This window comes from Actinia tenebrosa, unplaced genomic scaffold (assembly GCF_029948245.1).
Source record: "Actinia tenebrosa isolate PJP-AT-01 unplaced genomic scaffold, QUT_ActTen_1.0 PGA_scaffold17__23_contigs__length_9995812, whole genome shotgun sequence".
NCBI lineage: Eukaryota > Metazoa > Cnidaria > Anthozoa > Actiniaria > Actiniidae > Actinia > Actinia tenebrosa.
The window spans coordinates 4,123,736-4,138,422 of record NW_028292577.1 but is presented as its reverse complement, the minus strand read 5'-3'; the positions used below and the strand labels follow the sequence as shown (position 1 = coordinate 4,138,422).

General features: G+C 35.7%; 1 protein-coding gene across 1 annotated transcript; it reads right to left on the bottom strand.

The window, feature by feature from the left end:
• Positions 1 to 5,410: 5,410 nt before the first annotated feature.
• Positions 5,411 to 14,468, bottom strand: LOC116295368 (protein disulfide-isomerase 2). The gene is made up of 8 exons (XM_031703165.2): positions 14,251 to 14,468; positions 13,974 to 14,171; positions 11,930 to 12,198; positions 10,868 to 10,972; positions 9,420 to 9,749; positions 8,615 to 8,735; positions 7,452 to 7,627; positions 5,411 to 6,196 (listed from the first exon to the last, which is right to left on the bottom strand). Exons 1-8 carry the CDS (start codon positions 14,393 to 14,395, stop codon positions 5,987 to 5,989), a joined length of 1,554 nt encoding a protein of 517 aa, XP_031559025.2. The 5' UTR covers positions 14,396 to 14,468; the 3' UTR covers positions 5,411 to 5,986.
• Positions 14,469 to 14,687: the final 219 nt, after the last annotated feature.

Sequence of the window (14,687 nt, the reverse complement as noted above, 5' to 3'; positions counted from 1 at the left end):
CAAGAAGAACAAGAAGAACAAGAACATAACAAGAAGAACAAGAACAAGAAGACAAGAAGAACAAGAACAAGAACAGAAGAAGAAACAAGAAGAACAAGAATAACAAGAACAAAAAACAAACAAAACAAGAAGAACAGAAGAACAAGAAGAAAAGAAGAACAAAAAAGAACAGAAGAACATAAACAAAAACAAGAACAATAACAAATAACAAGAAAACAAAGAACAAGAAAACAAGAAACCATAAGAAAAGAAGAACAAAATAACAAAGAAAAAAAACAAGAACAAAACATAACAAGAAACAATAAAACAGAAGAACAACAAGAAAAAAAACAATAAAACATAAACAAGAAAACAAGAACAAAGAACAAGAAGAACAAACAATAATAACAATAATAATAACAATAATAACAAGAAGAACAATAATAACAATAAGAAGAACAAGAAGAACAATAAGAACAACAATAACAAGAATACAATAACAATAACAATAACAAGAATAACAATAACAATAAGAACAATAACAAGAAGAACAATAAGAACAATAAGAACAATAAGAACAAGAAGAACAATAACAAGAACAATAAAACAAGAAATAACAATAACAAAAACAAGAAGACATAACAAGAAACAAGATAACAAAAGAACAAGAATAACAAAAACAAGAACAACAAGAAGAACAAAGACACAAGAAAAACATAACAAAACAAGAAAACAAGAAACAAGAACAACAAAATAACAAGAAAACAATACAAAAAGAAAACAAGAAAACAAAGAACAAGAACAAGAACAAAACAAAACCAAAAAACAAAACAAGAACAAGAACAAGAACAAGAACAAAACACAATACAGAACAAGAAAGAACAAACCAAAACAAGAACAAGACAACAACAAAACAAGAAAACAAGAAAAGAACAAAACAAGAATAACAAGAAGAACAGAAGAAGAATATAATAATAACAATATTAATAGTGATAATAATAATAATAATAATAACAATAATAATAATAATAAACCTTAATAGTCTATGCATGTCTTAATAGAAATAGAAATACTCTCGCTCCAAAGCTACTAAAGTTCCAATGCTTAATATTTTAAGATAATGATAAACAAAAATAAAATGAAAAACTATAGGATTTAAAGTTCATAATCTCAATGCCATTATAATATATATATATATATATTTAATAATAATGATATATATATTTTATAACAATAATAATAATAATATAATAATAATAATAATAATAATAATATAATCTTTATCCATCCATCCAACCAGCCATCCATCCACCCACCCACCCACCCATCCATCCATCCATCCATCCACCCACCCACCCACCCACCCACCCACCCATCCATCCATCCATCCATCCATCGTGAAATCGTTTATTATATTTGTCCTTTCCATATTTCTGCTTCTCGTAGGCACGTATATTATATTTTAATCAAACGAAGACAGAAAAATACGCAAAAGTTGGGTCACAATAGCCTGGGAATAAAGGCCGGCGGCAAAAGAGCTAAACGCGCTGTGATTGGCTAAAACAAAATTCACCGCTCAACTGGAGGTGTATATAGATTTTAACAAATGAACCTTGTGATCAGTTAAGTAAATCAATCCTGTCAAAAGCAGCTGAATGCATAACTCGGTATACATTGAATGCTATAAGTTTACCATCTTCGTTTAGCGGTATTACTTTCCTAAATAAACTCGTAGTGGCCTTCAAACACAAAAATAGCCTGATGATAGCATGAATGGTACAGCCGAAAGGAATAACTTTTGATATAATCTTTATTTTTATTTTTATTTTTAAATTAAAAAAATAATAAATAGAGGATACTGATTACATAGGCGCGCGGAGATACGAATTTTATCTTCGAGTGTTCAATTGATATCTCAGTCACGAGTGAGCGAACGAGTGAGATATCTAAATTGAACACTCGAAGATAAAATTCGTATCTCCAAGCGGCCATGTAATGTTCTGTTTATTATATAGATATCGATGAAACTTAAATAAAACAAAAGCTCAAAAATTCTTTATTAAAATAGCAAGCCGATTCAACAGCGATATCTTCACGTGTGAAAGATATGGTATCTTCCACTGGTGAAAGATATCAAGTTTTCGACACTAGAGAAAACCTGGTATTTCATCGATATCTATATAATAATAACTTTAATGCTATACAATAACTTTAATAGCTTTAATGACATATGTCGGAAAAAAACTATAAAGAATTCGTTAATTACAGCAATTGAAATGTAATCAGTGATGGACCGATGATGATATCGCCTTTACTATTGGTCATCGAGACCAGCAGGTGTGGGAGAGCAGCTAGAAATTACCTTCTGAAACCTTAACGTTGATTATTGTACAAGTTGTGTAACAGCACAAACCTACTTCACTAATGGCAGTATCATAGCACTATTGGTCATCGAGACCAGCAGGTGTGGGAGAGCAGCTAGAAATTACCTTCTGAAACCTTAACGTTGATTATTGTACAAGTTGTGTAACAGCACAAACCTACTTCACTAATGGCAGTATCATAGCACTATTGGTCATCGAGACCAGCAGGTGTGGGAGAGCAGCTAGAAATTACCTTCTGACTCCTTAACGTTGATTATTGTACAAGTTGTGTAACAGCACAAACCTACTTCACTAATGCCAGTATCATAGCACTATTGGTCATCGAGACCAGCAGGTGTTGGAGAGCAGCTAGAAATTACCTTCTGAAACCTTAACGTTGATTATTGTACAAGTTGTGTACCAGCACAAAGCTACTGCACTAATGATATCATAGCACTATTGGTCATCAAGATCATCAGTTGTGGGAGAGCAGCTAGAAATCCCTTTCTGAAACCTTAACTGCGTTGATCATATATTGTACAAGTTGTGAACGAGCTCTAATCTACTAAAAGAAAAAAGGTAAACTATCGATTTTTAAACTGAAATGATTATTGAGTCTAAATAGTCTTTCCCTTTTTCAAAACCCACTACGGTGTTTTTCCGCTCTCATTTTTCAACGAGCTTCTCGATATAACAAGTCTTTGATAGTGATATATCCTTCACTCTACAGAAGAGTTTTTCCTGTGATCTCGTTTTTTATCATTTATTTTTCATAATTCGTCAAGGAAATAGGTTTCCAGTACAATGGACCAGAATAATTCAACTCATGGCAATACAACACTGCGATGGGCATCAGGACTACTGACAGCTCATACTAAAATAGCCTTGTATTCTATTCTACTCGTTTGGTCCCTACTTGCTAACGTACTCGTCATTGCTGTCGTGTATTGCAATCAAAACTTAAGAACAAATATGAACTACTTGATTGTCAATATGGCTGTATCTGACTTGGTCGGTCCCTTGATAACGCTTCCATGGGCGATCGCCACGCAGAGCTTACGCCCCGCCGAGTGGTTAGTGAAGGGACCCTTTGGTGATGCACTCTGTAAACTGGTTCCTTTCCTCTCTAACATATCACCTTTAATATCATCCATCAGTCCGATCGCCATTACTTTCCAAAGATTCATCGCTGTTGTCTATCCAATTCGAAGGCAGTCCTTAAGCCTTAAATCCAGATGGATTTTGATCGCTGTCATTTGGATCGTAGCTATGGCACCCAATCTTCTATACCTTGGCGTCTATCGTTTGACACGTGAAAGGGGCTATACTATGTGCATTGATTCCTTGCCACTCCCATTTGACCGGGTTACGACTCAACTTATAGTCATTTCTATAGTACTAACGGTGGGCTTTGTCATTCCTCTGATCACAATCATAATCTTATATTCCATCATATACTATACACTACATAAGAGCTTGAAGAATGTTATGAATTTGATAGAAAAAGAATCGATCCGTTCACTGACAGCGAAGAAACAGACGAATATTCAGGATGTCATTAACCATTTTGTGACTTTTACAATCTGTTGGTGTCCTTTGACTATATTCTATTTGGTGGTATTGGCCTTCAAAAAGCCTTCAAAGAATATATTACAGGAAATGCTTTTTGTACTTCAGTATTTGTTGCTTCTTCTAACGGCAATAAATCCATGCATCTACTTTGTGTTTTTGAGAGACTTTAGACAAGGACTTAAAACTCTTTGCTTGAGGAAACCTCCATCAGCGGAACAGAGGAGATAGTAACCAAGTCTCAACAATTACACCACCTCGACTCAAAACCACTTCAGTCTAGGATGAATATCAATACTAGATGCACCAGAACACCAGGTGGAGATAGTAGCCAGGATCCAACACCACCTCACATCAATACCACTTCAGTCTAGGATAAGCATCAACACTAGATGCACCAGAACACCAGGTGAAGATAGTAACCAGGACCCAACGTGTACACCACCTCACATCAATACCACTTCAGTCTAGGATGAACATCAACACTTGATGCACCAGAACACCAGGTGGAGATAGTAACCAGCACCCAACATGTGCATCACCTCACATCAATACCACTTCAGTCTAGGATGAACATCAACACTTGATGCACCAGAACACCAGGTGGAGATAGTAACCAGCACCCAACATGTGCATCACCTCACATCAATACCACTTCAGTCTAGGATGAACATCGACACTAGATGCACCAGAACACCAGGTGGAGATAGTAACCAGGACCCAACATGTGCATCACCTCACATCAATACCACTTCAGTCTAGTAATAATTTTATCCACCGGATGAGATTTATCTATTCTGAATATATACACCTACTTGCAAAAACGTTGTCATCCGATATTAGAAAAGTAATTTAGCAAGAAAGGAATAAATTAAAAGACAAAAGAATCATCAAGAGTTTTGGTCTTACAGAAAATGTATTGACTTACGAAAAAATGTTTAAAATTTACCTTAAACGTCTTCAAGCTTCTATCTTTTTCTGTTTTTTACTTCTTCATTTTATTTTTGGATACCAAACAAGGTATTGTCAACATTGTCTGATCAGCCTTCAGCAAAATATTGGGTTTTTACCCTCTGTTTACCCCCAAAAACGCAAAGTATTTTGGGGATGTGAAAGGAGAGAATAGGGGAATTATATAGGAAAACACAGGCGCGCGCGAAAAAAATAGTTCTAGTGCGTTTTTTGATTTTTTTTGATTTTTTTTTTTTTTTTTTTTTTTTTTTACCCTTTCTCATTACGGAGGACATTATCTTGATCTCGAATTTAAAAAATAAACAATTTTTTTAATTTTTCCGATTTTATTTCACCATTCACTTTAATCTAGCCTGTGAACAAGGCTCTCGGCCCTCCCCGGAGAGCCTCGTTAACTGGCTAACTTGAATCTAAATTGGGCTCCCTGTGGTGTCACCTGTGGCGTATAAACCTGGCTTTCCAAGTGTCGGATCAGAGCACCCGCAGTTACTCAGATATTATACAAAAGAAAATACAAGAACCAAGAGTCCTATGTGAAAGGTGTTTATTATCTCAAACCACAGTACATCAAGTCTTTATATATTTATAGTTGTCTCTTGCGCCATTTTGTTGTTTTTGGCTCAAAGACTGACATTTTAAACATGGACATTCACAGCCTACAACACTCTTACCACCTCGACTTGGATACAAAAAACAGGAACATGAATTCTAATGCGCCGACTTGAACTCATTGAAAGAAAATTCTCTTTACAATACTTTAAAACCTATAATTTAAATTAGGCTACAAAGCGGTTTGCACATCAGTATCCACTTTCCTTGAGATGATGTCAATGGAATGGTGAGGCTTCTAGAAGTACTACTGTACTATTTCAACAGCGGAAGGTATATTACTCAAGAAAGAAGTTGTCCACATTTAAATAAGCTTTTTTTGTTTTGCTATTAAAAAGTAAATGGCCCAGTGCGAGATTTGCTTTTTCTAAGAACGTTAACTTCGTGGATTAGATTTGATTTCTTTGTAGATATAAGGGAAGGTTTTGTATACCAGGGTGATCATTAAATAAAATAGTTCTAATGGGAATGGGAAAAGGGTTTTGCGATGAAAATTACAATTCGTCCTTCTTGACAGCCTCTTCAGCACCTTCTTCTCCTTCTTCACCAACTTCTCCCTCTCCCTCCTCTGGTGGAACGGACTCGTCTTCACCATCAGGAGTAGGCTCCTCTCCTTCAGCTGTAGGCTCATTTCCTTCTTTGCCGCCAGACTTAAGGAACTTAACAAAGTCATCATGGGTTCTTCCTCCATTATAATCAACAACCTGTATTCAATAAAAGAGCTTATTACAGTAGAATTCAAACAAGATACACTTTAAAATATTACCATGCAAAAATAACCTATATTAAACTATAAGTAAATAAATAAGTAGGGTGCTGGTTGTCTTAACCATGGTTTTAGTAGGGTGTTGGTAGGTGGTCAGTAAGGTGTTGGTAGGTGGTCAGTAGGGTGTTGGTTGGTGGTCAGTAGGGTGTTGGTTGGTGGTCAGTAGGGATGTTGGTTGGTGGTCAGTAGGGTGTTGGCTGGTGGTCAGTAGGGTGTTGGTTGGTGGTCAGTAGGGTGTTGGTTGGTGGTCAGTAGGGTGTTGGTAGGTGGTCAGTAAGGTGTTGTTTGGTTGTCAGTGGGGTATTGGTACAGTAGGTTGTCAGTGGGGTATTGGTACAGTAGATTGTCAGTAGGGTGTTGGCTGGTGGTCAGTAGGGTGTTGGTTGGTGGTCAGTAGGGTGTTGGTAGGTGGTCAGTAAGGTGTTGGTGGGTTGTCAGTAGGGTATTGGTACAGTAGGTTGTCAGTGGGGTATTGGTACAGTAGATTGTCAGTAGGGTGTTGGTGGGTTGTCAGTAGGGTGTTGGTGGGTTGTAAGTAGGGTGTTGGTGGGTTGTCAGTAGGGTGTTGGTGGGTTGTCAGTAGGGTGTTGGTGGGTTGTCAGTAGGGTGTTGGTGGGTTGTCAGTAGGGTGTTGGTGGGTTGTCAGTAGGGTGTTGGTGGGTTGTCAGTAGGGTGTTGGTGGGTTGTCAGTAGGGTGTTGGTGGGTTGTCAGTAGGGTATTGGTGGGTTGTCAGTAGGGTGTTGGTGGGTTGTCAGTAGGGTGTTGCTAGATTGTAAGTAGGATGTTAATATTGGTTTTTGGTTGGAGGTTTGTAGGTTGTTAGTAGGATAGTTTTTGGTTGCTGTAAAGCATATGACTACAAGGTGTTAGTTTCCAGCCAATCAGAGTGCATGTTTTTCTAGAGGATCGATGTTTTTTATGAAGGAGGGAGATGGGATTTCGTAGATAACCCATGCAGGACTGAACCCCCACTCTCCATTATTGCATAAAAAATGGCCCCTCCACTATTTTTTCCATACTTTTTATGGTAAAAGTGCTGTGCAACTTGAATTTTTCTTTATCCCTCCCCTACCCCCCCCCCCCCCCCCCCCAGAATATTTATTGATCACCCCACAGATCCCACCAGCCCTCTTTCCCCAGTACAAAAATAAATGCTTCCTAAATTATTTTCTAAATAATCTTAATCACTTACATCTCCTTCTTTAGGGAAAAACTTAATTGTTGGGAAACTCTGGATCTTGACTCCTTCTACTTCATTAGCAGTAGAATCCATTTTGGCAATGACAATATCTTTGCTGTCCTTGAAGGTTTCACCTAGTTTGTCCCAGATTGGAGCAAGCTGCTTACAATGACCACACCATGGGGCATCTAAAAAAATAAGAATTTGTATATTGAATGCTACCCATCGCAAAATAGTACCGAAAGTCACAGAATATATTTTAGATTATTACTTTAAACATAATCAGAAACTATTATTACCAAATTTATGGGTAAAGATAGAATACAGTAACTGGAAATTACGGAGCCAGCCCGTAATCATATTGAAACATCCCATAGTCAGTTCTAACAAACTTAATGTCTTTGCTTATCCCTGATTACATATGAGAATTTTACAGCAAACCAACCATTCTTATGGAAAGTCTGACCTATGTTGCTGGAGAGGGGTACTGTAGATTTCATTTTTCTCATTAAAAATTACAGTCAGCAAGTACAGTTGAGCCGATATATAATAGATAACAAAGACTGGATTGCCGTATGTTTTTGCAGTCACTGACTCACTTTAATACTGCATTAGGTCTAAGAACAATATCCATTAGTCTTCTGAGAACAGAAAGTAGGGGCACTGGTCTATTTTTAAATTTTTCTCAAACATATGGAACCACCTGAGCAATGACATAAAAGAAGCCCCCACACTATCTTCCTTTAAGCGTCAAGTTTTAAGAGCTAGTCTTAAATATTGATTAATTCCTCTTCTTATATATGATATATAATATCTAATTAGTATTTTTACAAATTTCGCGCACGCTGATTGGTTATTTTTTATCATAAATAAGAGGACAGACAGATAAAGATGACGTCAACGAGCTTGCCCTCTTTCCGTTGGTTGTTTTGATTGCTAAAAGTGAGAAATTATTATTGTTTTTTTTATTGTAAAAAACAAATACACATCAGATTTTTATTTGTCTGTCCTCTTGTTGATAAATTTTGCCATCACATTGTCAAAGTAGTATGCAGATCCACTCGGCATGTTTGTTATATTTAGTATTTAAATTTTATATCAAGGTATCTTCCCCTCCCTCCAATAAAAACGTTCATGGTTACATTGGCTAGCTTAAGGCACAGTATGTTACTTACAGAATTCAACTAAAACATCCTTGGTCTTGTCTCTTGCAACCTCATCAAAGTTCTTACCCACGAGGACCTTGACTGGTTTGGCATCCCAGTCCTCAGGTACTTCTTGAGTGAGGAGGTGAGGCTGTCAAACCAAAAATCTTAGATTAGTCACCATCATCCCAGCAATATTAACCATAGGTAATGTTTATGTTATCCGCTATTTGGTGAACTATACTAATCAAAAGTACTTCAATAATAGGCCAGTTGAAGGAAATAATCACATGATTTACTGGATGGCTTCCTTTATTTTAAATAACTTTTGCTTGATTACTTATATCATATTCGAAAGCTTTTTCAAAATACTTTTTTTTCCCTTATGAGATACTTTTGATTTCAAGATAAGAAGAATTTTGCCATCCAGCAGAAGCTTCCCTCAGAGACCTTTGGCTGAATTGATTTGATGGCAGAGTGATATACAGTATTAGCACCTGACTGCTTGTCGCAAACGGTCTATTGATACACTTCTTGCACTGATGCACTTTACTACACTGTGTATCGTCATGTCCTTGTTCTTATAGGGTAAGACGACTCAATAACCAGTGGCTAACAAACCTGTGGTCTTCGTTTCATGATTAAATTGAAATTTAGAAGGTGGTTTATGCAGAGGGAGGACATCCCAAGAGAAATCATCGAAGCATAGGACAGAACCGACTTCAACTCTACTCACTTAGGCACTGAGTCAGAGAATCAAACCTATGTTGATTGGTGAAAGGCAAGTGCTCATACCGATATGTGATATTTAATTGTGAATTCAAAACATTCTTACCTTGAGTTTTTTATCCAAAAAGTCTTGGACAAATTTAGAAGTAACTTCGGTGGTAATCTCTGGAGACTCTGGCTTAAACTTGGTCATATCATCATCAGCAAGGTTAATAAGACGAACTGTTGGAAGCTCTTTAGCTGTAATTCCGAAGAACTCCATGATACGAAGATTGTCCTCGACCTCACCGTTGACGAAAACGAAAAGTACTTTTCCCTTGAAACCTTTAGCTGCACCACTGAAGGCATCGTGGTTGGTTTTGAAATCATCAGATTTTTTGTTGGCAAAAAGAAGAATATGATGTTTAACTTCACCACCAAAGATCTTTGGAGCAGTCTAGATGGAAAACAATTTATTTAATTAGTTACTCACTGAATATACCAATATTTATGGAATACAAAATACGCCAGATGTCTCTGTACAGATATACAGTAGACATGCTGGGAGCTGTAGAGTAGTATTGAGCACTTTTTCCCTATTGCAATAGTATTGCAATATTTGTTCCAACAATTGAGATAGTATTGCGATAGTAGACTAGATATTGCAATAGTATTGCGATAGTGGAAACTTGCAGTTAATGTAATGTCTATTATAGAAAATAGAAATGCCTTTGTTTGTCGCTATGTTTTTCTTCAAGAGCGAGTAGAGGGCCCTGGGGATGAGGTTGGACTGAATTTTATGCTTCCCCCTCTAAGGGAAATCCTTGTTACCAGGCTCTTGCACCTTATCTACTAACAAATTTTTTATGTTTGTTATCATTTCAGAGTGAGACAATTGATACAATCGATATTCAAAGTCAACTATCGCAATAGTTATCGATAATACAATGTTTCCATCAATGCATCGCTATCTTGGCTTTAATATTACAATATATCGATATTCCGATGCACCGTTACACCCTAACTGTAGAGCATGTGAGAAGCAAGCTTAGTGACACAATTGCCCTATTTCACTATGACATCACTGCTTGTTTATGTGGGGGATAGAATCGCCAAATCCAATACAAAAATTCAACAAAATTTGCTCCTAGTGAAACAGTTTAATCTAAAATGGCCTGGTTTTCAGATATAATATGTGTTAATATGTACTAAAAATATTCTGAGCGTTTACTGGCTATTCTACTTCTCTTCATGGATTGATACGGGTTTTAGAACAATTTCGGTGAAGTTGCATTGATTTGACCCCCTCCGACGACCATGATCCTTTGCGTTTAAGCAATAGATTGTTTTGATGTGACGTCATAGTGAAATAGGGCAATTCATAGCTGAGTGCTTCTCTCTCTTTTCAAGTGCAACTTTGGACAACTTTGCACGGTTTGTGCTAGTGTGTATAGCTGTCCTCTGATATAAACACGGTAGCCAGCCTCAATCAGTGCATGCCTTATATCTTGAATACTTCATGATCATATATTAAATGATAATAAAATGGTAGAAGGAGAACAAAACTTTACAAACCTCATCACTGAATTCTGTTACAAGAGGGAGTTGGTTGGCTTTAACGAACTTCTGGATCTTTTCAAATTCATATTCTCCATCATAGTCATTACGTCCCTCATCAAACTGAAATAGAAATAAAAAATATCAATATCATTCGAAAATTTTATAGGAAATTAAGTGGGTGGAAAGGAGGGGAACAAAAACTAATAATTATTTTTACTTACATGAAAAATTAAACTCAAAAGTAAATAATTTGTATAAGATTATTTTCTTTCGCAAATACACATTGAAGTCTAACCACTGCTTCATTTCCTTAAGATTAAGACTGTTGTTTGTGTTCATTACTGTACTCATGTATAGATCTACTTAAAGGGGCATTTGGATGAAAATCAGTCAAAATTGGTAGCTGCTTATTCCAAGACATTTTGGGTTTAAAGCTAAAAGAACAATGGGGTGAATGAATGAAGTCATCTTGTCAGAATTTAGATGCTACAGTATACAATAATAATTATTGTAGCATCTAAATTGTGATTAAATGACGTCATTCACTCAACCCTATTGTTCTTTTAGCTTTAAACACAGAATTCAAAAATTGATCATTTTTATCCACCACTTTTCACTGTTAAGAAAATATGTTGCTTGGCAACTATTGGGGCCATGAGTAAACAAGTGAGCAGGAAGTCACCAAAGGTTACATTCTGGTACAATACCAAGGCTTTTATGAATAAAATGTTTTGAAATTGTATTAAACCTCAAAAGGATTGAATAGTGCTGTAGATTCTATTATAACATTGTTGAGTATTGAACTGACTGCCATTTCTACCAAAATGTTCTTATTATTGAGAAAAGGTAGGAACGCTGTATGTTGTGTATTATCTTATCCCTACTGATAAATGCATTTAGTGATCCACATGTTTTTACCATACACGAGGTTGCATACAGCTACACCATGCAAAGCCTTGCAATCAAGCATGGATTTCAAGATATCAAACATGGTCTATTAGCATAAAGGGCTTGAGCCTCACAAGATAACAGCAACAGTTATATTTATTACCAATAGATTACAATTTTTATACATACCTTCTTAAAGAGGACAATTTTATCTCCATCAACTTTATGCTCAGATGCAATGGCGGCATCAGTTACGAGACCAAACTCAATATCATCAATACCATCGGCAGCAGCCAGGAAAGCTTTGGCAGCATCAGATTCTTGATCCTTGAAGAAACCAATGACTGCAACTTCTTTTTCAATAAATGTCTTAACATCTTCAGCAGTTGTAAGTGCTTTAGCTGGAGGACCAGTCTTCTTGTTCAGCCAGGCAACAATCTCGTCTTGGGTACGGCCACCTATGAACATATTAGAAATTATAAAATTACTATTTCCATTTCAAATGAAAAAGATCTACATTTTTAAAGCATTATTGAAAACAATATTTTTCTAAAAAATATATCGCAGTATTCTTGTTTATCATATAACAAATACTTATGATAATCTCTGGGTTTTTTCAATGAGGGGAACTCGGAGATCTCAAATTCCAACAAGTATTTCTTTTACAAGAGAAAGTATACTTACTTTCATTTATTTTGCAGGGAGTACTTTGTAAACATGCTTTTTTCTTATTCAAACATTTTCTTAAAATTCATCATGTGATACCAACAATTTGAGGGCCCAGCTGAATAAACTAACAGCTGTGTTGAAACAGATAAAATGAAAAATCTAAAACCTCAAGCAGGTGTTTACATTTCATAATGGATGGCTTAAGTTTGACACACATATGCAGGCATTTAATAACTGTTCATATAGAGTCATAAACTTTGGTAAACTTGAATGACCTAAGGCCAAGTAAAAAAATTATTGTCTGGATTTCTAAAAAAAAAGAACACAGGCAGGAGGGTTTATTTTTGTATTTACACACAAACAAAAGTCATGTTTTTTCCAAATTTCTCTTTATACCAAATTGAGAGAGACTGGGTTCAAAACAAAAGTAGCGCCTGTTACTTTTTTTTGTTTCGATTTTTAAAAAACAACAAATAATTTTAAAAAAGGCGGCTCAAAAAAATGAAGCAGGCGGGGACAATAAACATTTTTTTTTTACTTGGACTAAATTTTTTTTTTTTAATATTTAAAGTGAGCATATCCAAAAAATAGGAATGCTCAAAGTATGGAAAAAACTTTTGCAGTTAAAACAAAGAAAAGTTATGAAAATTTAAAGAAAATGTAAAGAATAATGTGGTTTTATAATAGACTTTAATACAGTCTAACAAATAGATAACCACTGAACCATAACAAAAGTCAAATTATGTAAATGATGGCTTTTAAAATATAAGCATCAGCCAATTGAAATAGTCCAGGTCATGTTAAACAATCGTATGATTTTAGTATTCAATTCAAGAAGGAAAAAAAAGAGCAACACTGTTGAATAGCACAGTTAAAAACATATGCTGGACATATTAAATACCATGTACAAAATTTGTTTAGAAAATCAGGTTATGAAAGTCAAAACACAGGAAAAAGAGAAATCTTAGACTATCAGAGAGGTTGTTGATAATATTTTATAATAAGAATAAGGAGATTTTACGAGTGTTAAAGAGACCATCCAGTCATGACAAACAATTAGTAAATGTACACGTGTACTAAGGGAAGAAGTCTAAACTGATTCTCATTTACAGCAAATGGTTAAGTGTAACTCAAAATAAATACAATAGGAAATACTGGATATGATTTTGTTGGAATACAGTATAAATACAAGATTTTTAGATGTATTTAACCACTTAGAAGATATAGAATGAAGCTATATAGGAAGGTTATGTAAAGAAAGGAATCATAGACACTTTTTTTTGCAATGGGTGAAAATTAACACGTATAGAAAAAAATTGTAATCGGTGCTTGAAGTTTTAAATGCTGAACAATACTGGAATAGTTGAAGTGAGATAAAAGTAAAAATGCTTTTAAGTTAGAGTATTTTTCATTCAAGACAGTGATCAATGTTTAATGAGTAGAATTTGCAAGGTTTGCTGCGAGCTGCACGTGTGAGGCTTGCATTTGGATATAAACTTGTCTTCTCAAAAGAAAAATATATACTTTTAAATAACGCAAGAATTAAAAGGAATAAGATATATACCTCCATATTCAAGTGGTTGGCCATCCTTGAAGAATTTAATAGTAGGATATCCCTGAACTTTGAATTTTTCACCCAGTTTACTTTCAGCTGTAGCATCGACTTTAGCAAGCTTAATGGCGGATTCTTCTTTTTTGAGTTGACCAGCTGCCTTTGCGTATTCTGGAGCTAAAGCTTTGCAGTGTCCACACCATGGTGCATCTAAAACACAGCAATAACACGTCACATAAAAAGAACAGCTTGCTACAAACACAAGCTTTCACAATCTTCATATACTTACAAAATTCAACTAAAATGTGTTTGTGAGCTGCTATAGCCTCGTCAAAGTTCTTTTCTGTTAACACTAAAACATCATCTTCTTCTTTAATCTCTTCGCTGTGAGCGAGAGCTAAATAAGTTAAAAAGAGAACAACTAAAGGCTTCATTTTGCTGTGGTTTGAGCTAAGGGGTTTTCAAAAGTGACTTCTCTGTCGAAGGTAGCGACAAAAAGAGGACGATTAACCAACAGTATCGACCGGAAATCGTCGGCTACCACTCGTGTTCGATTCTGATTGGTCCACATAAACAAACACTGCGTCACGGAAGTGGAGTACGAAGTTGGCCATTTTTGATTGGCTTACAATTTTATTGTCTTTATCAGTGTTTTGAGAAAGACACGTCACGTCAGGATGTTTGAGTCGAGAAGTGGTTGATCATGACGACGAACAGACAACGAGC

What these genes read in the sequence shown, in the direction of transcription:
- LOC116295368 (XM_031703165.2), bottom strand. Translation starts at nt 14,395, where the DNA reads ATGAAGCCTTTAGTTGTTCTCTTTTTAACTTATTTAGCTCTCGCTCAC. An exon ending in AAATTGTCCTCTTTAAGAAG is followed by an intron (nt 10,973 to 11,929) that starts GTATGTATAAAA and finishes TTTCTATTTCAG; the next exon opens with TTTGATGAGGGACGTAATGA. An exon ending in GGATGTTTTAGTTGAATTCT is followed by an intron (nt 7,628 to 8,614) that starts GTAAGTAACATA and finishes TTATTTTTTTAG; the next exon opens with ATGCCCCATGGTGTGGTCAT.